General features: G+C 48.6%; 1 protein-coding gene across 2 annotated transcripts in view; it reads right to left on the bottom strand.

The window, feature by feature from the left end:
• Fbxl13 (F-box and leucine rich repeat protein 13) overlaps nt 1–24,042 on the bottom strand; it is a 190,702-nt gene that overhangs the window by 16,134 nt on the left and 150,526 nt on the right. For both annotated transcript variants that reach the window (XM_032907076.1, XM_032907075.1), the window contains 2 exons: nt 23,537–23,663; nt 3,541–3,624 (listed from right to left, as the gene is read on the bottom strand). In XM_032907076.1, the coding sequence (XP_032762967.1) occupies nt 3,541–3,624; nt 23,537–23,663 (211 nt within the window). The remainder of the gene's footprint in view (nt 1–3,540; nt 3,625–23,536; nt 23,664–24,042) is intronic.

The raw sequence follows: 24,042 nt of genomic DNA on the forward strand, positions 1-24,042 counted from the left end.
TCCTGGCTCTCATGGTGGGAGTGGGCAGGAAGCCAGGCCCGGGGCAGGGCTTACTCAGCTTCACTCGTTCTTTGCCAAGAAAACATGGTACCCGGCGCTCCAGAATCCCCTGGGACCTTATATGCTATGGGACTCTGAGAGGCTGTTGAATTCCACATCCTTTGATGTCTGGCAAGTTTCAGATCCTGTTGGACGGCTTACAATTGGAAACACATTAGCGTCAAGAGCAGCACAGTGCTGAGATCGCTGCTTTTGCTCACAGCCAATAAAGAAACAATAAAGCCCTGGTCTCTGTGTCCCCCCAGTTGAGTCCGCGTCCCATGAGTCTCCTGGCATTTTCTGTGTTGTCGTAAAGCTCAGGAGACCGTCCTTAGCATGGATAGTCAACTCGGCAGGGATTTCCAAAATGAAGCTCTTAATGGTTCCGGGGTTTGTGGCTGCTGCTTTTTTAACAAGTACCAGATGACCGCCCCCCTTTAACTCTACCAAGAAATCATTTCATTCCTCTCCTAGGACCCTTTAAAAACATTCTACAGCCTGAGATTCTCTGGGAGCTTCTCCATCATAGACGTTTTAGTCAATGCTTCCCGGGAGAGAGATGACTGCAAAGGTTTCCCCGGGCACAGGAGCCAGGTGCCAAGACAGCTAATGTTTGCCTTTTCTACTTCCCCGTCCAGGACAGCTCAGAGCCTCTGCTGCACCCAAGGCCAATGACTGAGGCCAGTTTTACCAGGAGCCTTCATTGTTCTTCCCCTTTCAACCCATGAACACAGTTTCATCTCCGGAGAATAGGTGTAGTTATCAAAATCTCATACTCTGATGACTATTGCATGACTTAATGCTGGAAACTAAATAGAAATCAATGTTGATCTTTTCAAAAATTGTTGCTAAGGGGAGCTGACTCATGTATCCCATCTCAGGCATTGTGAGTCAGGACACGCACACAAGCACACACACACACACACACACACACACACACACACACACACACACACACACACACCAAGAACAAGGAGGAAGAAAAAAGGGAGAGATGATGAGAAAGAGAATTGTTTCTGAATAGAACATCTGGTCTTGTGCAAGTAATAATGAAATAATTCTGTATTTGATGCTTCTTTTAAAAAGATATCTTTAGATCAGTGAAAATACAGAGCAATTTTGAAAGTTTAAATTTTTTTAAAGATGTGCCAGAATTTTGCTTTATGATCGTAGAGTTAACATGAGTGCATGCTCTTGCCTAGACTCTCCAGCACCTAAAAACAGTATAAACGTAGGCACGGGGGGGGCGGGGGTGCCTGGAGCCCAGAGCATCAAAAGCAAGTGGCAGAAAGTGATGGTCTATGATTCCTAGTCAGCCTTATCCCAAGAAGCATTCTTCTAGCATGATGGATATTTAGAGGCTAACATCATAGCCATACACTAGAATACTTCTGAAAGATTCGCTCGCTGGCCAAATACAGCTGCCTCCTCTCTGAGAAGTGGAACTCGAGATTAGATTGTCAATATTCTTAACTCTTACTTTGGCCTTCATTCATTCGGTTCCTATTTAACATTCATAATTACCCACAACTGAACTAACTACCAGCTACTGGTTCAAATAAACAGTCTTTTCTCTCAAACAAACCGGAGTCATGTCGCCGGGTCTGCTTCCCAGCTTGCGTACTCCTGGCGTCTAGGTCAAGTCTTCCTTTGTTTGGTCAGCCCAGGCTTAGACCCAGAGGCCTCTGCAGCTCCCCAGTCGCTAAGCATTGCAACACTGCTCAGTTGGGCATTTCAAACGTCATGGTAAGTCATCAAATTTGTCATGCTCAGCCACATTCTGCAGACTTCTCAGCTAACGCTTGTAGCACCCATCACTGGAGGAGTTAACTTGTTTATTATCCCTGTAAGAAAGTGTCGCTCCTTTCTTCCCTTCAGTGGTTTCCTTTCTTCCACTTAGCCTAGTGTTCTCCCTATGTTTTCTCCTTCTCCTCCCTCTCCCTCTTTTATGTGATGCATCCAGTGGGTTAATGGTTTTCCATGCTTAATTTTCATTTCTTCCTTGTCCTCATGTCCCTCTCCCTTGACCAGCACAGTTTTAGGTAATGGTTTTTCCCTCTCCTTCTCCTCCCTCTCCCTCTCCTCCCTCTCCCTCTCCTCCCCCTCCTCCCTCTCCTCCCTCTCCCCTCTCCTCTCCTCTCCCCTCTTCTCCTTTCCTCGCTTCTCCTCTCCCCTTCTCTCCTCTCCTCCCTCTCTCTCTTCTCCCCTCCCTCTCCCTCTCCTCCCCTCTCCCTCTCCTCCCCTCTCCTCCCCTCCCCTCCCCTCTCCTCTCCTCTCCTCTCCCCTCCTTCTTTTTCCTTCCTCCCTCTCCCTCTCCTCCTCCCCCTCCCCTCCTCCTCCCTCTCCCTCTTCTCCTTCTCCTCCTCCCTCTCCTCCTCCTCCCTCTCCTCTCCTCCTCCCTCCCTCTCCCTCTCCCCTCTCTCCTCCCTCTCCCTCCCTCTCCCTCCTCCCCCTCTCCTCCCTCCCTCTCCTCCCTCTCCCTCTCCTCCCTCTCCCTCCCCTCCTTCTCCTCCCTCTCCCTCTCCTCCCTCTCCTTCTCCTCCCTCTCCTTCTCCTCCCTCCCTCTCCTCCCTCTCCCTCTCCCTCTCCTCCCTCTCCCTCTCTTCCCCCCTTGCTCATTCATTTAGATGCTTAAAGTGCTAAAACATTTTGTTACGGCTTGTGTGCAGTGTGCAAGTTACTCAGGACGTGCCGATGACCCCTTGCCCTTCCCTAGAACTCTTATGGAACACAACAATCCACCTTACTCATCGATCACCTGCTTGACGTTGTTCATTCCGTCGAGGTATACTGCAAACTGTGTTTACATAACTCAACCTCGATATCATTATAGTGTCTAAACCCCCACAGTTCTCGCGGTTAGATCGGATATCTTGATATTCCATTCTATAGAATATTTTCGCTATATGCAAGGACTCTGAGCCACACAGATGTTCCTCGTTCTCCAAGTAAATGCCTCTGTGTATCCTATGAGACTGACACAGAGACAGGAGGGAGTAGATGAGGAAGAGATGAGGCCACAAAGCTTCCTTGCCACCTCAGGCCGCAGAGGCCCTGCTAAGAACCAGTGGTTCTTTGTGTCCCAGGCAGGTGCTGGCCATGGTTTCAGAGATGCATCCGTCCATGCTGGTAGGCAATGTATAGCAGCAGACCTGTGGCCATGGCCTGACAGAAAGCCCTCTCTTCACATGGAATAGACAGGCCAGACCCAGGGCTGCTGCAGCTGCTGGAAGGCCAAAGCTACCACACCAGCCAGGCTACATCTCCTAAAGGCTCCGTGGCCTTCTCCACAGCATTAACACTAAGGTGAGGGCGAGTGTGTGAACAGGAGCCTGTGAACATTTTAGCTTCACATCATGACGCCCCGGTGAGCGTAAGCGAGTCCCAGTCCCGTGTGTGAGTCGGCTCCTGTCATCCTTTCCTATCGTGACTTACAAAGTTTATTCAGTTGGGGCTTAGGTTTTAATCTTAACCTTCGGCAGAAAACCCTGAACATCTTACCCGAATTCCAAAGTCAGTGATGTTGATGCACTCAGACAGAGAGACTTCCCTCAGTTTTCTGTGTCTGGAAAGTATGGCCAGGCCCTGGAAATGTAAAAATCACTTTGTAATCACAATTCCGTACAGGACGTAGCCGAGAGCCGATTTTACAAACTTAGAGCGTAGAAGAGTGATCACTGACACAGGCTAAATAAAGGCACGTCCTGGATCCCACCTCTTTATACCTAACAAGCATGGGCTACGCTGGCAAGGAAATTACTAGTGTTAGTTACTAGTAAAGCGTTAAATAGAGTTTTCAGTTGTCTTGAATACTTTGGGGGGGGGGGGATGCTACAGAGTTCCAGAGCTAGAAGACTCCGTAAGACATCGCCTGTTTCTAGCTGTGCTCAGATAAATGCTCTCCGGACCGAGTGCCCTGACTTCACTTGAAAACACTTTATAGAGCTAGGGAATTTGTCCGTAGGTTCTTACTCACTCCTAAGTGAAAAGAAAAATCTCAAACTTTTAGCTCATTTCATAAGCTTAATTTCTGAAAGGGAAAGAGAACAGACCTTTATTAAAAGATCTAGAGACGCGAGCAACCGCCAATAGCCTGCGGTCTTTTCAGGTTTAAGATAAAACTGGCCCTTCTGTTGTGCGCATGACTGTGCTAAGTCATGTTGTGGTTTGCCCTGGAGTTATCTGTATTTTGATGCTAATTCCACTGCCCCAAGGACAGCTGCCTAGTCACAGACTCAGGACTTAGGTGACTTCACCAGAACCTTCTCCCCATTGAATCTGTAAAGTACAGGTGAGGGGCAGGTACAGGAGAGAAGGAGGCCTGTCATTGGAGGAGAAGGAAGGATGGGTGGGAGAGAAGGTTGAAAGAAGAGGAGGAGACTGGAGGGAGAGAGAGGGGGAGAAGCCATGGCAGGACGATGGAGGCTGACGTTAAGATTCTGCTCCGTGTATTTACAGGTTGTTATCAATGTTCCTAAGGGATGGACGGTACTGGGTTTTGTATGTATAGGTGGGCAATTATGTCTTATCAATCCGATCTAAGATTATTGTGTTGTGTGTTCTTTTATGTGAGGGTTTGAGACACTGGGCCCCTGCGGAGTTGGGATGTGTTTCCGCCAAGATATCTCGCAGATATCTTGGGGCACCGAGGTGCTGGACCTAGCAAGGCAAAGGACAACCCTACTTTTTTTATTTTTTATTTTTTATATTTTTACAACAACAATGCCAAGTCTTAGAGTTTCCCCAAGAACTAACTGACTGGCGAAACCTTCTGAGAAGCACTGATGAATTGATAAATTGGTTTATGGATGCCACCCTGCTGTGTGAGTGTGTGTGTGTGTGTGTGTGTGTGTGTGTGTGTGTGTGAGTGTGCGTGTGTATGTGAGTGTGCGTGTGAGTCTGTGTGTGTGTGCGTGTGCGTGTGTGTGTGTGTGTGTGTGTGTGCATGCAGGCTTGCGCATACACACGTGCACACGCACCTGCATGCTTGGGAGTGCTGGGGATGAATGTAGCACCCCAGGCACGCCAGGCTCTCCACTAAGACACAGCCTCAGCCTCTTTGCCCTTGCTTTATGTAAAGATCATCTCAGGACTCCGTCAGGTTGACGCGAGCAGGATTTATTGCCCATTCAATGAGTCCAGGCCCCTCTAATGGAGACGGGTCAGAAACAGCCAGGGACCTATCTGTCCTTCTGTTTATGATTAATGGCAATGTTTGAGCCATAATAAAAATAGCTTACACAAATATTAGATCGTTTCACCCCTTTAAATAACTTTCATTTAAAGGAAGGATTTTATTTTAGAAGCCAGATCGAAGGAGCAAGCACTTGCCCCAAGCCTCTTTTTTAACGGCGATGTCCCCATTTGTTTAAGGGTCCTGTGCACGATCTCCAAATGCAGTGACTCCGCCCCTCACTGCATGGTGACCGTGGAGCCTTTTGCTAGGACATCTTATTTTTCCTGACTCCTCCTCTCAGAGCCTCGCGGAGCCCGCACACAGCCTGCCTTCCAGATGTGGATGCGGCTTGTTTGTTTGTTTGTTTGTTTCAAGCTAGAAGAACTGGAGGAGTTGGGCTATTCCAAGACATGCAGAGCTCATCTCCGGCTCCTACATTTGGAAGTACAGAGTGTATAGCATCCTTCGAGAGATCTTCTAGGGAATGATCTCAGAGGCGGTAGGATTTTACCTATGTCGCCAAGCTGGGGATTTCAAAACTAAGCTACAGAAGTTCACTTGCTAAATAAGATACCTGTCAGTCTGTATGTTCTTAGCACTTCGAAAAATCATTAAATGTTAAGATGTGGGGGCTGGAAATGTAGTTCTGAGGGTAAAAGCGCTTGTCATACAAACCTGATGGACCAGAGTTCGGTCTACGGAACCCACATAAAGAGAGAAGGAGAAATACACTCCACAAAGTTGTCCTCCACACGTGAGCTTTGGCACATGCACCCCCGACATATACACCCATTAATAATAATAATAATAATAATAATAATAATAATAATAATAATACTTTTACATTGAAATATGAATATGAAAATGGGATGCTATGTTTACGACTATAATTGCTCATTAAAGTGCATGTACTCAACTGTGAATTCGGATTTTAGCTGATGCTTAAGCAACATAATGAGATACCACAACTAATTTACTAAGATGATTCTAATCAAGAAGAGACAGAAAGAGTGTTGAGCGGGGGTACAGGACAATTGACACATAATGCTGGGAGAAAATGTGGACCAGCCATTCTGGAAACCAGTCTGACAGGGTGAGCACAGGGCCTGGCGGTGAGACTTCTCTAGGGGTTTATAACTAAGACTAAAGCATTTCTCCACACGAGACCTGTGCCCACGTGTTCTTAGCAGTGCTACCCAGAAGCCACACACGAACATTTACCAAGGGGTGTGAACAAGATGCATTTTATCCCTACAGCGGAACGCCAGTCGGTAAGAGGAGGTGTTGGTACACGCCGTGTATGAATAAGCCTTGGGAAAATGATTCTAAGTGGAAGAAGCCAGACCCCAAACACCACGCGCTCTACTGGAGTTCAGAACAGGTAAATATATGGAAAAGGAGTGGATCCACGCTTGCCTGCAACAGCTGGAGGGTGAGACAAGCTGAGCATCTGGCTTGGAGTGAGGAAAGTATTCTGGGAATAGACCTTGGTGCTGGTTGCACGGTTCCATAAATAAACCAATTAAATGAAACATGCCTAGAATGTTCACCTCAATAAACACTCTTCATTGACTAACATTTGTCCAACAAAAAAAAATCATAAAATATTCCTGTCACTTTTCTGCCCAAGATGGGCTCAGATGCTGCCGGTGGGTCGCATATTTTTGCTGGTTAGGCTCAGATCTGCGTGATCATCTGTTGACGCGTATGATGTCACATGTTGGGTGTGCATGTGATTGCACTGTAGGAAATGACACGCACAGCCAATGAGGTCCTGTGTCATCAAAACCTGTCAGTTAAAGCAAGGACCACCCAAAATACACATCTGGTGACCAAAATCTTAATTGGAACACTATAAAATTAAACCCCAAAGCAACAGTGGGGGCCCTTGAGTGCCTTCACTCATGGGGCCAGCTTCGCTCTTGACAGTGTATCTGACCTGCCACTTTGCTTCGACTAAACTTCCCTTGTGACTTTTGTGTGAGCCTTCGTTTCAGTTTTTGAGTAAGAAACCGAGAGCCTGGAAGCCACAGCCCACCTCCTGACCATCAGTGACCGGTGATGACACTACCTGGAGTCTTGGAGGGAGAGGCAGAGCTGCCAGGAAAACTGGCAGGACGTTCATGCTGAACGGGAAGAACAGAATAGTCTAAGGCATTTGTCACCTTAAGTTTTCCCGGGGAGACACAAATGTTCACTCAGAGCACACCAATGGCAGACCAAAGTAACAATCCCACCCAAGTCGGTTTGGTGAACTAACGGATTTACTTCGCTGGCTCCCAGGAGCATGAGGGATGAGTTGCTCGTAGTGTAGAACGTTGGTGACTCCCAATCAACCTTCTCACCAAAAACCTATCCCATGATGAACTTCCCCATAGCAGAACCCCATACCCACCCCTGCTCTTCTCTTTCCTCAGTCTTTTACCTCATGGCTACTCCAGCATCTCCTAAGACCATGAGTAGCTGGACCAGTTCCATACAGCTAAGACGGGCAGAAGGAGGAACGAGTGGCTGGGATCTCAGGCGAAGGTCTAAGGACTCTCCCACCTCCTACTTAGGGAAGAATGCCAGTGGTCTGGCCTTGTGGGTCTCCTGTGTGGCTGCTCTGATTAAAATCATAGCGGCTGCCGTATTCAGAGGCCAGCGTTCCACAACAGCATGGAGCAGAATGGCAAGATGTAGAACCGTACGGCGCAGTGAGTGATTTTCTGCACCACTCTTTAGATTGCTCCAAGGGAGAAAACTACGGGCTGGTTGGTATTGCTTCTCTGGTCAGGGTTGGCTGAGAGGGACTGAGAGGAGAAGGGAGGAGAGGCCAGTATGATGGGGTTTCTGGGCCTCAGTCGGCAAAGGGCAGCTGGCAGCATAGCCCTGGCGTTTAGCTATGAAGTCTTTCTTGTTCTCCCAAGGCCAGCCGGATGCCTGAGTCCTTTTACAGGGGCCAGGGTTTGTTTTCCCAGAGTATAAAACGATGCTACGTTCGTCTCCAGAGAAGCTTCCTCCTGCAGAAGCTGGGAACAGATATGGATACCCACAGCCAGACAACAGGCAGAGCAAGAGACCTTGAGAAACTCAGCCCCAAATGGAATGTCTCCATCAGGTCCTCCCCTCAGTGCCTGAGGCTCCTGAGTAAGAGGGGACGAGGGGACGGAAGACACCAAGGAAGCAAGGCCCTCTCGGTGACCATGATCAAGGCTGCTAAGAACTCACAGAGCCTGAGGCAGCACGCACAGGGCCTGCAGGAAGCTGCTCGAGGTCCCCTGTGTGTACGTCACGGCTTCCGGTTTCGTGTTTTCGTGGGATTCCTGAGTGTTCAAACAAGCGGGTCTCCGATTCTTGTGCCTTCTCTTGGGCTCTTTCCCTTTTGTTTGTCCCACCCAACTCTGACGCGGTAGTTTCGGCTTCGTTATATTATACTTCGCTGTGTTTTATTGTTGTCCCTTAGAGGCCTGTGTTTTTCTGAGAGACAGAGAGGGAGTGGATCTGGATGGAAGGGAAAGTGGAGAGAAATTGGGAGAGGGGAAACCCTATCAGCATATATTATGTGAGAAGAGAGTCTATTTTCAATAAAAGGAAAAACGTTTTAAAGAGGCTAAATTGCCTAATAATTGGCACACAGGCAAACAGCTGGTGTGGTGGTCTGGAGAGCCATCTGCAGGGCCGCAGCCCTGTGAGAACACACGGCTCAAGCGTTTTTTGCTTCTCCACAGCCCTCAGCTCGGAAGGACAGAGAGCCAAGGTGCCCGGGAATCCACAGGGAAAGAAAGCTTATGGTATAGAATCAGGTTTGCCGAGGGATGGGGTCTCAACGCTTTAGGGTTCAAAAGAAAGCAGGCATCAAGTCCTAAGTCCCTACACAGGATCCTAAGAAATGTGCACCTCACCCATGTGACAGAGATGAGTAGAGCTTCCCTGTGTGGAAGCACTGGGCCACGGTGACCAAACGCAAGGAAATAGGGGTTTGTGTTTCAAGAGAAGTAAGTGTAAGGACCGCTCAGTAGCTATGACTGCTTCCAATCGGAAGGCAAGGGTGTTGGTCTGGCAGGACTTTCAAAGAGGAAGAAAACCTTATTAAGCCTAAAGATTGTGATTCTGACAAGCAATAAATAGAATGGGGACAGCCTTCAGGCCCAGGAAACGGCATGAGCAGGGACTTCATTTGGAGAATGTGAGTTGCTGGAAAGTAGTTGGGCTTGGGGTCACTGGGATTAGTGGGAGGGGAGACAGAACACTGCCAGGAACAGATCCATGCACACACGGCCTTTTGAGAGCTGGACATTTCTTGAACGTCTCTCCCGCTTTGACATCTGGATTTGTTTAGCTAATGTAGATGGGCAGCGGCAATGAACTGGTTACTGAAGGTCGGGGGTGGGGAGCGTGTTGGGATGGGGGTGCCTTCTCTGGTTGAGTCATCCTACCCCTGGCGGGAACACCACCAACACAAATAGAAAACGTCTTCCAACCCTATATTGAAACCAGTCAAATTTACAGGGAGGTTCGAAAAATATTAGAAGGAAAATCTTCATATCCCTTAGCTCAATTCTTCATTTATGAATGTGCATGTGTGCATGTGTGCATGTGTGCATCTGAGGATTAAACTCGGGTCCTCACGGTTTACAGACTGACCTATCGTCCCAGCCCGGGATTTTTTTTTATTTTTATTTTTTTGGTTTTTTTGAAGAGCAAATGCCAGTTAATATACACAATGTCTCATAACCTGCATTTGCCTGCTTATGCCTGGGCTTGCTCTTAATAGTGCCTGAATGCAGCTGCATCCCCCCACCCCCAGAAGTCCCTGTGTCAACTACAACTGGGGGTGCTGCTGGGACACTTGACCTAGGGCTCACTACTGCATGGCTCCGTTAGAAGCGTATTTTCCTTTATTTAGTAAATCTTATTTAGTAAATTCTTTCAGCCTGTTAGGATAGAGTTTGACAACAACCTTCTGATCTCTGATTTTAGCATTTCTTGGTGATCCTTGCCTAAATAAGTTATTAAACATGGTTTTTTAAATTCTGACCTTTATTTTAGATTTATCAGCTGGTATTTGTTTAAAACTTTTATCTTCTCACTGAGCATTCCCTTTAATGCTGCTAAAACTTTAGAGAGGTGTTTTGGACTAATTAAGGGTCTTTTAGACCTAGGACTAACTGTCCCACTTTATTTACAGGATTACCTAGGAATTGTTTTATATGCCGGGGATTGGACACTGGGTCTCAGGGATTCTGAGTTACGCATTCAGCCACCTAAAATACGTGTTCAACTTGCCCAAATTCTTGTTCGAAGCATCTGTGAAATAAGATCACTGTCCCTGCTGGTGGAGTTGTGTTCCTTGTAGGTAAAAGAGGATACTCAGGGGAAACAGCCATGTTCGGCTGATCTCTCCGATGAACACCTGACCGATTTTGTAAGCAAACCACGTCTTCCACTTGAGAGTGAGGTAGATAAAGGATAGGGAAGCAGATTAATATAATGACGAGGTTCATCTTCTCATAGCTCACATGGCTTTCTTTCTGAGATACTTATTTTTTTATAGAAAGTCTGGAAAAAATAGCCCAGGCATTACAGAATGTGAACATTAGAGCAAGTATATCCTAACTTATCTGGCAGCCACAATGTCATTAGCCATTTCTGTTTCAGCTTTGAAACACGTTTTTATTTTTAGATTTATTTATTTGTTGCCATGAAATTATATAAAAAAAAGTGGGGTCTTTTAGCCCACACTAGATCTGGCACCACAGTGCCCCAAGGTATCTGGAAGACATCTTCATCTCAGTCAGCAAAGCCTCTCACCCGCTCTGCTCCATCCCATATCACACTGCTGATGGCTTCTCTCTGAGCCTGGCAGCAATCTCTCTACCCATCCAGTTCCCAAGGCAGGTCGCCACCATGTCAGAAATATACATCCCAATTCCATGGTAGCCTAGTGTCTCCGGCTGCCACATACTCTCTTGAACTTAATTCGCCACATGAAAGAACACATAACCCAATAACCTCTGATCCAATTTATAAGATATAATTGCCCACCTAGACATACAAAGCCCTGTCCACATCCATCCCTTAAGAACATTCATAACAACCTGTAAATGTGCAGAGAGGAATCTTTTTTTTTTTCTTTTTTTCGGAGCTGGGGACTGAACCCAGGGCCTTGCGCTTCCTAGGTAAGCGCTCTACCACTGAGCTAAATCCCCAGCCCCTGCAGAGAGGAATCTTAACATCAGCCTCCGTGTTCTCTCCGGCTGCTTCTCACGCCTCCTCCAGTCTCCTCCTCTCTCTAAAACTTTTCTCCCGCCCATCCTTCCTTCTCGTCCAATGACAGGCCTCGTTCTGTCTTTTACCTGCCTGCACCTGCGTGATGACATCATCCTACAATTATTTACTTTGAGACAAGGTCACCATATAGCCCAGGGAACCACAAGCTCCTGATCCTCCTGTTCTAGCCCCCGAGTGCTGTATTACAGTGTTTGAAACCATGCCAATCTTGGTGACACATTTTCACACGGGCATACCAGAATGAGTGTGGCGAGTGTCAAAACCTGTCCTACACACCATTTTTAAAAAAACTGTAAAAATACATAAGGCTTCATAGTTTGCATGGCTTTTAACTAATTTTCCAGTGGTCTCTATAAAGGGCAAGTAAGCCTGCAGACCTTAGATAAACATGCTAAATCAAGGGTCTCATCCACAGCTGTAAATCAAGAGAAAATCAAGGGTTTCGTTGGAAAGAGGTTTGGTGACCTCAGGAGTCTGGTGGCTTGATGGCCCACCCTGTAAAGATCTCAGAAAGAATCCTTACCTACAGAAATCAAGGACTGGAGAGGACTTGCTCTGCCCTGATACAGCACCAGTCTTTTTGTCACGGTGGACCCCGAGCCCGCTCCACTCCCACCCCCACCCAACCCCATGACCACACTGCTTCCCACTGGGCGCCATAGTTGTGGTGGCCTTTCCTCAGCACTGCCACATTACTTCCAGCGCCTGGTCTCTTCCACCACTTAAAACTGTAGTGAACTCACAGGAAAACAGCCGGCCAAACATAACAACAGAAGATGATTTTCACACGCGAGCCCAGAAGACCTTAGCTGTAACAGGAACTAGAGAGGAGTCAGAAACTAAAGACTTAATGAATAAGTTTCTCAAGAAGAGAAGAGCTGAGGCCGTGGGATGTTATGCCGACACACAAGTACTGGTGTGAATAATATTGTGTAACACGCTTAGGTTTCGATAGCAGGGTATAAGACTGCGTTTGTGCACACACACGCACAGTTGGTACATATGCAGCACAATCAGAGAACACGCCTGAAAACAGATTAACTTTCAGGAGGAAGCAAACCATCTAAATGCAGTTTTTCCTGTAACCCATATTTCTTTTGGTGCTGTTAGAATGTGAAACATAATTTTGAATAATCTGTCGAGGAAGTCCAACACAAAAATCATCAGTAAATCTTTCTTTCAATTAACAAGGAATTCTGTGATGAATTAACTGTGGGCTTTATTTCTTCACAGAGCTACGCAGTTCTGTTCTAAACGACACCATACTAAGGTATGTATTCAAGGGAAGTACCAAGCTAGAAAAGGAGCCATGTACTGCTTTCCCCAAAAAACAAAATAGTTCTTTTTATAAAAACAGATGAGTATTTCTCTAAGTTCCTATTACTTGGCCCATCTGTGAAGTGTGGCCGAGCTGACCGGCCCTCACTTGTCTAAAGCACAATACCATTCTGACCTCCTCCCCCAGCTGCTTTAGACAGTCTTTCAATCTCCTCTGTGGGTTCATCCTTTCAATGGATCTGACGCGCATTGCTGTTCTGAAGAGGTCTGGCTGCCTCCCTCTCTTCTCTAATCCAGGTTTCAAGCAGCCCTCTCAGCCCCCTGAGCCCCCTCAGCCCTCTCAGCCCCCTCAGCCCCCTCAGCCCCCCAGCCAGCCCCTCAGCCCCCCAGCCCCCCCAGCCCCTCAGCCCCCTCCACCTCAGCCCCTCAGCCCCCCCAGCCCCCTCAGCCCCCCCTCAGCCCCTCAGCCCCCCCAGCCCCCTCAGCCCTCAGCCCCCTGAGCCCCTCAGCCCCCTCAGCCCCCTCAGCCCCCTCAGCCCCCTCAGCCCCCTCAGCCCCCTCAGCCCCCTCAGCCCCCTCAGCCTCCCAGCCCCCTCAGCCCCCCAGCCCCCCCTCAGCCCCCCCAGCCCCCTCAGCCCCCCCCCCTCAGCCCCTCAGCCCCCAGCCCCTCAGCCCCCCCCCTCAGCCCCCCCAGCCCCCTCAGCCTCCTCAACCAGCCCCCTCAGCCCCCTCAGTCCCCTCAGCCCCCTCAGCCCCCTCAGCCCCTCCCCAGCCCCTCAGCCCCCTCAGCCCCCTAGTCCCTCCAGCCCCTCAGCCCCCCTCAACCACCTCAGCCACCTCAGTCCCCCAGTCACCTCAGTTCCCTCAGCCACCTCAGCCCCCTAACGCCCCCCCCTCAACCACCTCAGCCACCTCAGACACCTCAGCCACCTCAGTCCCCTCAGCTACCTCAGTCCCCTCAGCCCCCAGTCCCCCAGCCCCTCAGCCACCTCAGCCCCTCAGCCCCTCAGCCCCTCAGCCCCCTCAGCCCCCCAGTCCCCTCAGCCCCCCAGCCCCCTCAGCCCCCTCAGCCCCTCAGCCCCCCTCAGCCCCTCAGCCACCTCAGTCCCCTCAGCCACCTCAGCCCCCTCAGCCCCCTCAGCCACTCGTCTTGCTCTCTAACTGCCAACTCAGCCTCGTGTGCAGGAAGTACCTCAAACACAGCAGATTACTTCTGTCTAGCAGTTGAATGGGAAGCCAGGGGGCTATAATGAGTTCTTCCTCCTCTTCTGCAAGCTGGTCAGGAGTCTGGTTAAAGAGCTCCTTTCAAGAACTTTGTTTCTTCTCTGAACTTCTACCTCTGTGACCTTGGTTATTGGGCTTGGGCCTCCCTGCAGGGGAGATCTGTATAACCCATGATATTTGGTACTCACATATAGGATACAGGAAAGGGAACTCTATGAAATAAAATGGACTGGGGTAGCAAGGAGTCTGGGATGACTGAGAAGAGCCCCCAAGGGAAAAAGCAGGAAGCTCTCATTCCTGATTGATGCTGCAAAGGAAGGGGACATGAGTAAATCTCCCGTATTTTTGGTATTATGAGTATTTTTGGTATTTGGGGACATGAATGTGTACAATTCCTATAATTCCAGCCTAAAGAAACCATCGAAGCCAGACAAAACTCAGGTGGGAGTCTGCCCTCTGTCTGTTCTATGTTACCTGGCACCAAAGGAGCCTGCGGCACTGGTATGAAATATGTCCAAAGCAGAACTCAGCACCTCGTCTCCACCTCTCAACTGCTCTCCTAGCTTCTTTTCCTGACGAATGACCTGTCAGGCCTACACCTGTCCAAATACAAACCCTGGCTACTGCTGGGGACAGCTCTGACCACACTGCCCGACACTTCCCACTCTCCATTCCGATATCCATCAAGCTAGCTGCCTCCACTAAGTCCTCCTCAGAACTTCGGATCCCTACCTGTCTGCAATGTCCTCCTCTAAGGGACCTTCTACACCACCGCCAGACCTACACTGAAGGGGAGCTGTATGTGCAACTCCCACTGCATACAACCTCACTCTGTTGGTCCCCAGAACACTGGGAAGCAGGTGGCACTAGGACTACTGTGACACAGAAGGAAATGGGGGCTCAGAGCTGTTCAATAACTCACCGAAGTTCTCACAGCGTGGTGGCACCAGGGAGGACACTCTGAACCCTTGATTTTCATAACTTATAATCACATGGTGTTATGTTCTTGTTGTTTTGACACTGGACTGGCCCTTGCCACAGGACTGTGCCTTTCACTTTAGTACTTCAGAACTGATACATGGCTGATAGACAATAATTAAATGCGGTTGAATGAATGAGGAGCTGATATAATGATCTGTGTTTGTGTCTGTGTGTGTATATGTGTCTGTGTGCCTGTGTGTGTGTATATGTGTGTGTATATATGTGTATGTGTATGTGTGTGTTGGTGTGTGTCTGTGTCTGTATGTGTGTATGTGTGTGGTTATATGTGTGTATGTGTGTGTGTCTGTGTCTGTGTGTGTCTGTGTATATGTGTGTGTGTGTGTGTGTGTGTGTGTGTGTGTGTCTGTGTCTGTGTGTGACAGAAGGGTCAATGTCAGGTGTCCCTTGGTTGCACTCCATCTTGTTTTCTGAGACAAGGTCTTTTCTGGGACCTGGAGCTTGCTGACTGGACTGGCCAGCCCAGAGATTGGTCTATCTCTGACTCTCAGAGCTGGGATTACAGGAGTGTCCCACCTTGCCTTTACTCAATACTTAGACATGTATAGAATGTCCCACCCAAGCAGGAGCAAACCCAAGACAAGATGACCCCTGCCTGGGGCCATGGGGCCCAGGGCAGTAGTGAGTCCAAGACAACCACCCATCCAGCCCACCATAGTTGGCCAGCCAGCCAGAGTTCAGAAAGAACTAGAAAGGGTGAGCTCATTCAGCAGTAAGCCTCAGAGGCTGAAAACATTCTAGGCCTGGATAAGAGGCCTGTATGGAGGCTAGAGGTTTCCAGGATTGGCCTGGGTTGGCAGACAGAGGCAGTGAGTCTCTGAGACGACAATTACATCAGGAGAGTAAAAGTTACTACAACATGTGCTAGCTGGGCTTCGGGCAACTCCATGAGGCTGCTGTACTGCCAGGGAGAATGCCTGAGAAAACGACGGACACCAAACCCTTCTCTTCTTTACAGTTTTCATCAGTACCTCACTGGACACAGGAGATGAGGCACTCTGACCTCTGAGAGAAGCCACTGCTACTGATCACGGAAGCTACAAGTTCACATACAGCCCTGGCTGGAGAGGGGGAAGTGAGGCCCACTCCCTGTGGAAAACCACAGCAGGCTTCTCGTTCTGTGTTTTTGAACATTCAAGGCAAAATCGTTTGTCTCTTAGTTCCCGTGTTCCTTCAAACGTTCAGCTTTTCCTATATCCTGGATCCCCGGGGAGTTCCCGGGTTTCCTGTCTTGGAGGTTGTATGTCCCTGGACCTCAGACTTTATTTGTGTGTGTTCCATGCAGATGGGTGGTCTCCAGCAGGCGTGTCACCAGATTAAGACACGCAGCTGTAAGTACGCCCACTCTAGCTCAGAGCACAGCCACCGAGAAGCGCTGGAATTTAAAGAAGCCCTGAGTGTTTGGTTGGGAGAAGGGGAACCACGCCAGACCCATTCAGTCTCTCACTCAATGAGAAAACGTACTGTGCTTCCTGTGAGTTAGGCAACAGAAAGGTGCGATGGCCCAGCCTCTACCCTCCCAGAGCCTAGAGGAAGGCAGGGGTAGCACAGATGTTAAAAACAATGGGCCAATTGTTTTTGATGGAAATATAGATACTACACAGTGGAAATGTGGAGCCAGGGCCCGAGCTGCCAGCCATCCTGGCCAGACAGAAAGATATTCTAAAGAGACAGCTGTGCCCCACTCGCTCTGGCCATCAAACTACTGATACAATGTACCCTACGGAGTTGGATTTCCCCCAGGAGAGGGCTGAAACCCTTGTTGTCTGCTGGAGTGGGAGTTTGTGTCATGAACGTGAGTTCAGGCAGTCCGGACAACTTGGTGGAAAGTTCTACAGAAGAGACTACAGCCGAAACAGCAATGGTGGGCAGGGAGGCACCCTGATGACCAGACTTCTTAGCTATGTGCACCTCTGACAACGGTGGCCAACGGTGGCTTCTTGGGGGCTGCCAGGGCCCAGGCTCTGACCCTAACAACTCTGGTAAGAATCCTGATCAAAAAATGTCTGAGAGGCACTCGCGGCTGAAACTGAGAAGTCAAGTAAGAATTCACTGGGTGGACGAGGAGAGGGGAGGCATCGCTGACAGATGAGCAATTCATGCAGGTGAAGGGCAGGGTGTGTTCGGGAAGACAGGAGGGTCAGTGCCTCTGGAACAGAGGTGCAAGGTGAGAGTGGTCCCCGAGAGTACAGGGTGCCCCATTAGACACAGTGACCCCGAGAGTACAGGGTGCCCCATTAGACACAGTGACCCCGAGAGTACAGGGTGCCCCATTAGACACAGTGACCCCGAGAGTACAGGGTGCCCCATTAGACTGCATAGGCTTGAGAGTCGTGTCCAACTCTGAGCAAGGGGACAACAGTAGCAAATGACTCCGCCATACTTCTGCTCGTTGCTTGTCTGTCTTTGCTTTGACTAAAAACCAGCATGAACTAAGCAGGCTTGTGACTTAGAAAGAAAGAATGTGCCAGCCAGGCCTGGTGCCGTGGGCCGATAACCCCAGGTCTTCAGGAGGCTGAGGTGTGAGAATCAGAAGTCAAGGCCTATGTGGGCCACAAGGTGGGCCCAAGGCAGCCTGGAGAATTGAGTGAGACCTTGTCTCAAAATAGAAAGTTAAGAGAGGGTTGGGGTGTAACTTGGCAGGGCTAGGCAAGCTTGCTTGGCTTGTACCAGATCTGTAGTTTACTCCCTGACACTGAAAGTCAGAAAGGGAGGAAGGGAAGGAAGACAAAGAGGGAAAGAAGGGAGGAAGAGAGGGGGAGGGGGAGGAAGACAGAAGGAAACACAATAACCCATTCATAGTGTATAAAAATGATCTAGCTAGAGAAGCGATTTTATGATCAATGAGGACAGTGTAACCAATGCTTATCATAGGAAAAATAGTCCAAACTATTAACAGGCAAACGAGTTCGCTAACTTCCTACCCAGGAAATGGAGAATGAAAGGAGGAGCGTACAGGCACGTGGATACAGACCACGCATCCCAGGCAGAGGTCTGGTTAAAAGAATGTCATTTCACAGTCTTACCTTTCCCTGGGGAAGCGTCTGCTCTTACTAAACACTGACAGTCAATGCGACTCCGTTCCAGCCACGGTGCTCTTGCCGGGTCTCCTGCCATGGTTTACCTTCTTTCTTTAAGTCCCTTCACAGATCTTCCTACGCCGTAACCATGCAGGTCTGTTCTGTTTCTCCTGGCTGGCAACTTCTTCTCCCTCTCAGCGTCTCCCAGGGAGCTTTGTCACAGCCACAGCTCCTGACGGTGACAATCCTCCACCTCTCTCCTAAGCCCTTTACACGAATATTCCACACTCTCTTGGGAACTTGCAATCTTTTCCTCAAAATCTGTTATGTTCCTGACATGACCAAACTATTATTAAAATAGGAACTCCGGCTGGGTGTGGTGGCTTGGGACACATGGGCAGGTGGAGCTCTCAGTTCAAGGCCAACCTGGTCTACAGATCAAGTTCCAGGACACCCTGTCTAAAGAAATAAAATAAAATATCCGATAAATAAATAAAAATAATAAGAATAGGTGTCTTAGCCATGTTTAGTCTCCAACAGTGTGTCCCACAGTCTGTCCCACAGTGTGTCCCACAGTGTGTCCCTTGGCCCACACATCGTCTCTTGCACATATTCATTTCAGGGGGTCAATGGTCTGGTTCAAGGTCTCTGGCTTCTGTGATATCATCAACATTGGATCCTCACTGGGACGCCTGATGGTTGTTACCCTGTGTCATGGAGATCCTGTGGCTTTGGATTTGCAGGACCAGCATGGGGCTGTCCTTACCAAAACCACCACAGTCAGGCTTGTATCCATCCAATTTTTTTTTATTTGAAATTCTAAAAATTATTTTATGTGTGTGGTTCTTTTGCCTGCATAGGTGCTAGGAAGTAAAACTGGGGGCTCTGGGAGAGTGGGTGCTCTGAGTGCTGACCTATGTTTGCACCCCCAATTGGATGTTAAACATCACTCTAATTTCCCCACCCCACATCTTCATTTTCTATAACTGGCCAGTCACCAGCATCGTTCAGTTTTATCTACTAAATCTCGCTCGAATCCTTTCCACATGCCCCAGCCTGGCGCACGGCCTCCTTTCCCTTCAAATCCCCAAACACTTATTGGTTCCCTGTCCCACGGTCCTTCTGAGCACCCACGGTGGGGGTTAGACTGAGACTGGCTCCCACATATATTTGAAACTGTTTGGAAAGGATTAGGAGGCGTGGCCTTGTTGGAGGAGGTGTGTCATTGGGGCTAGGTTTTAAAATCTATGCTAGTCCTCTGTTGTCCCCCCACCCCAGCCCATGCACACCTTCCTGCTCCAGTGCCTGCCTGTGCGCTACGGTGCTCCTACCATGGTGACGATGATGATAATGGACTGAACCTCTGAAACTGTAATCAGCACCAAGTCAATGTTGTCCTTTCTAAGTGTTGCTGTGGTCACAGTTTCTCTTCGCAACAGTAGAACAGTGACTAAGACACCCTGCCTCCAGCCTCCCGAGGATCCACCTAACACGGGGGTCTATGGCTGCCCCGGGTGCTGCTTTGTCTCTGGTCCAAGTCTATACAATTCAGCACAGTAGTGGGTTTCTGCCCACATCCCTTTCACACAGTGCGTTCCAGCAAGACCCCGCTGCGTGGAGTCCCTTGAACAAACATGCGTTTGTTTGTATTTGTGCTAAATGGGGCAAATTAGGAAGCCACTGTGCCCATGTGTCACGTTACGTTAAAATAACTCATCCGTCCTCTTTCAACTGAGGTGGCAGGGAACAGGTCTCACTCTTGTCAGGAGCCACACTGCCAAACACATATTCCTCCACCCAGGGTCCATGTGTACGTGCGGACGGTTCCCTGGGGATCTAGGAACAGCATACATGGAGCCAGTTCCTGGTCCTCAGAGATCCCCGGGTCTAGTGAGGACTCCGGCAGATTGCACTCACGATCTAGGCCTCGTCGTCGTGGAAGTCTTCACAATTTGTGCAAATGAAAGACTCCTCATAAACCACTGTCTGAGCGTTCGTCTGGAACACTGTTCTGACTCATTTTTCCACTTAAACAACAAACATGGCAGTGACTAAGGCGGCCGGAGCCATGGCTTGAACGGCCCCAATTATGGATCCTGTGGTCTTTAGGAAACCATAGCTCTAGCTCTTTTGACTAATGGAAAAACCTGTTTCTATACATGGAGAGAAAGTCGCATCCCAGTAACCCAAGTGAAATTAACAATGCCATTTAGTTAGATGTTTACAAACTTCTATATTCTCCTGATGATCAAGCCATAGCCCGTGTGCTGTGGCCCTGATGGCACCACATACTACGTCTCAATGGCCTTCAACTGGCTGCCTCTGGTTGTTCACGTGCCGTCTCCTCTGCTTAGAAATTAAGGTGTTCCCAAACCCTCTGAGCCACAGGAGGCCTCTCCTCCCTGGTCTCCCACACCCCTCGATCCTGACAACGTGACCTTGTGGGGATGAGTGTTCAGAGGAAGCACCAGGGCTGTTACTTACTCTGGTGTTCCCAGCACCAGGCACCAAAGTCATAACAAGTGCACGTTAACTGAGTGGCAGTGAAACTCTAACTGAAAACTTGCTCGGAAGAATTTAAAACGGACATATTACTAGAGAGCAAACTTTATGCAAAGGCACAACTGGTTGCAATTCATCGCTGGCGAGTATCTGTAACATTCCAAAATTTAAGTTCTGAGTGTTAAGTCTGCCATCAAATTTGCACTTGATCGGACCTGCAGTCCGGGCTATGTCTGGCTGCCCTGGCTGCGGACAGGGTGGACTCGCTTTAGATGGACTCGAGTTAACTTGACAGCTGTTGTGCCAATGTCCTCGTCAATGGCTTGCCTTTTAGATGGTGAAGGGAAAAAACCTTAGAAGATTTTCATCCACTTGGTGTTATTTTTACATTGGTGTATGAATGCTTCTACTGCTCTCAAACGACAGGCTCTCTTCAGGGGAGAACAAAAATAGAGAGAACAGAGCTCAAGGCCACATTCCTATCCTTCACTTGCCCTTGGGGGGTAAAATCTTAACACATGGTCTTTGGAAATGAAAACTGAATTCCCCATAAATGCTAAAAACCCCCGCCAAGTCACAGAGTTTTGTCTCCATAGATCGTTCCTGGCAGTCAGGCTTGTGACAGGTGTGGCAGAATTAGATGTCCAATGTTTCATTGTGTGTCTGAGCTTCTTCCCCTTGTTACCCTGTGGCCCTGCAGACAACAGCTGGGCACTCTACTCAGGAGCCAACGGGAGGTTTAATACAAACAATACAGAGAGGTGTGGAACATAGGAGTTTAAGATTTAAATACTGGGTTCTAAGAGACTTAGGGCATAACATTTGTTAAAATCATGGAATTTTTTTCCACCCCTGGATTAGGGAACTAGTCCATGCCAAGAAGAAAAATTACTAGAACTAAGGTGAGAACAAAAAGAAGAGGAAGGAAGGAAAAGGAGAGAGGAAAGAAAAGTAAATGGAGAGAAGAAGGGGAGGGGAGGAGAGAAGAAAGAGGGTAAGGGAGGTGAGGGAAGGGGAGGGGGAAAGTGAACAGGGGAGGGGAGGGGAGGGGAGGAGAAAGAGGAGAGGTGAGAGTAAGGGAGGGGAGGGAAAGGGAGGGGGAGACAGGACTGGACAAGACAGGAAGCTAGAGCCAGGAAAGAGCAAACAAATATGGTTAAGGGATTCTGCATCTCAAGGCTATCTCAGATTGGATCAACTGGAGAGGAAGACAGGTCTAGGAAACAACCAGTCCACTTTTCCTTGTAGAGTTGATAAAAGTAAAAAGTCACCAGAGGCTTTCCGTGTTTGCTGTTTTATCTGTTAAGATCCGAGGGAAAAACCAAACAACTGTTAAGTATCCAAAACTAAGGAAAGTTACCACAGCTCACTCGGGGACTCCAGGTTCGATCCCCACACAGCAGCTCAGCATCAGTCACAGGGGATCCGACACCCCCTCTTCTAGCTTTTTGGGGGCACCAGGCATCACATGGTGCACAGACATGTGTACAAAAGAAGCATTCATATATAAAAATAAAATTTGGGGGGAAAAATCCTGAGGAAAGTTAATGTTAACATAGAACTGGACACGCAGATGGCAGAGAAACTGAGAAACTAAGGGGGCTGATGCGTTCAGACATTAGCAGCAGAAGAAACTGCCCATCGCGGTCCCAGTGTTGGGACAAGGGGAAGAAAGGAAGTTACTGGAACTCAGAGGTCAAGGAAATCCAGGGAGTTGAAAGCTAGGAGGGCTGGTCAGAAGGAATTCGAGCATTTAGGAAGTGCAGGGACAGCAATTCAAAGGAGGAGGAAACCTGCCCTCCCTTCAGGGACCCGCTAACAACTCAACTCTCAAATGCCTCACCGAGAACTCAATTTGGGCTCTAGCTTACCGGAGGTCAGCCACTCTGCAGCAAAGCGAGAAGAGACTGAGCATGCGTCTAAGGGCAAATGCACGCACGATGGGGGGGAGGGGCAGAATGTCTGGGGGGCGGGGTTAATCTGTGACAGTGGCCCTGAGACAGTCTCACAGGGTTACCACAAACTAGCAGGATCCAGAAGAGCCCGAGAAGTGGCTTGGAACTGGAATGAAGGAGACGCTTTAGAGATTTTACCTGGACCTCAAACGTAGCATCAGATGGCCTTAAGACATCAATTCCTGCATTTTCAGAAGACGCCACGGAAGAGGCCAAACGCTTTCTGCACCACAGAGGACTGACTACATATAACTGTTCCACACCCCTACTTGCATATGACACTCCAAAGAAGGGCAGACCAAATGGGGGCTGGATCTAGGTGCACTCAAGCAAAGAAAGAAAAGAACCAGGGCGGTGACTAGGTGCGTCCTTCGTCTGAAACAGCTGACTGCACGTGGGCGGGGGATGCCTGCCGCCCAGCCGGAAGCAGACCGGAAGCAGACCACGTTAATGGATTCACCAGGGCTCAAGATGTGTGTAGGTTCCAGGGCTTGCTTCCCAGGGAGGGTCTCAGTCATGAGATTCAGCAAGCAGCTGGGGGAGGAGCCCTTCAAGGAACCTACACAGTCTTTCCTCACCAATCTCTCAGAACCTTCCTCCACAGGATGAGGAGATGAGGCGGTGCTGGGGCGGCAAAGCGAGCTTGATCTTGGAAAAGTCATCAACTGCTTTTGGGAAAACTTGAACTTCAATCTCAAAGCGCTCACATAGTTTACAGAGTGAAATTCACAGGAGAAATATACTCTGCTGTTGTATTTCGTTACTACACAGACCAAATGTCTATGAAAAAACAAATTTCAGCCTATCGTGTAATACTTCAGGATCAGTCATACCTTTCTCCAAAATACTGGACCTTGCTAATTTTTTTTTTGTAAGACAAAGAAACATGACAATTTTACAAGTAACAGCATTTGTCACTCTTTTGGGGACAGTGTTCTTAAGTTTTCCACTTGGAATGTAATAACTTAAGAAAAACAGTGTTCTCTCCATTTTCTTGCAAACCAGAAGATGATGTTACAAAAAAATAAGTAAATAAACCATTGTACTGGTTTTTGTTTGTTTTGTTTTACCTCATTGGAGATGAGTGTTCCAGAAAGATCTATTGATATCAAGGATAACATGCTTGCAATATATTCAATTGCCAAGTCAGTCAGATGGTCACAATTTCGTAAATTCAAGTAGTTTAAATTAGGGCATCTGAAAGGAAAAGCCAGGAAGGGTTAACCTCGGTGCTCTCGCACACTGACAGCACTTGACCTCTTCATGAAAATCTCTGGGGAGAGCAGATGGTGTGGAAGAAGGGATTCGAGCCTTTCCTCGACCTAATGTAAACTGACGGAGGTGCTTGCTTTGTTGGTATGGGGTCTTGGTCTGTACCTTAAGCTGGCCTGGAACTCACTATGTAGTTCCAGCGTGGCCTTGAACTCCTGGCTGTCCTCTTGTCTCTGAAGTGCTGGGATTACAGATGTGAGCCATTACAGCTGTCTGGTATTCTGGCATTATGATAACCCAGAATAGCCCTCAGCAAAGCTTTATATAGGTTTTTAAGGCTTATTTAGGGACATTATCCTTGAGC

This window comes from Rattus rattus, chromosome 6, assembly GCF_011064425.1.
Source record: "Rattus rattus isolate New Zealand chromosome 6, Rrattus_CSIRO_v1, whole genome shotgun sequence".
Lineage (NCBI taxonomy): Eukaryota > Metazoa > Chordata > Mammalia > Rodentia > Muridae > Rattus > Rattus rattus.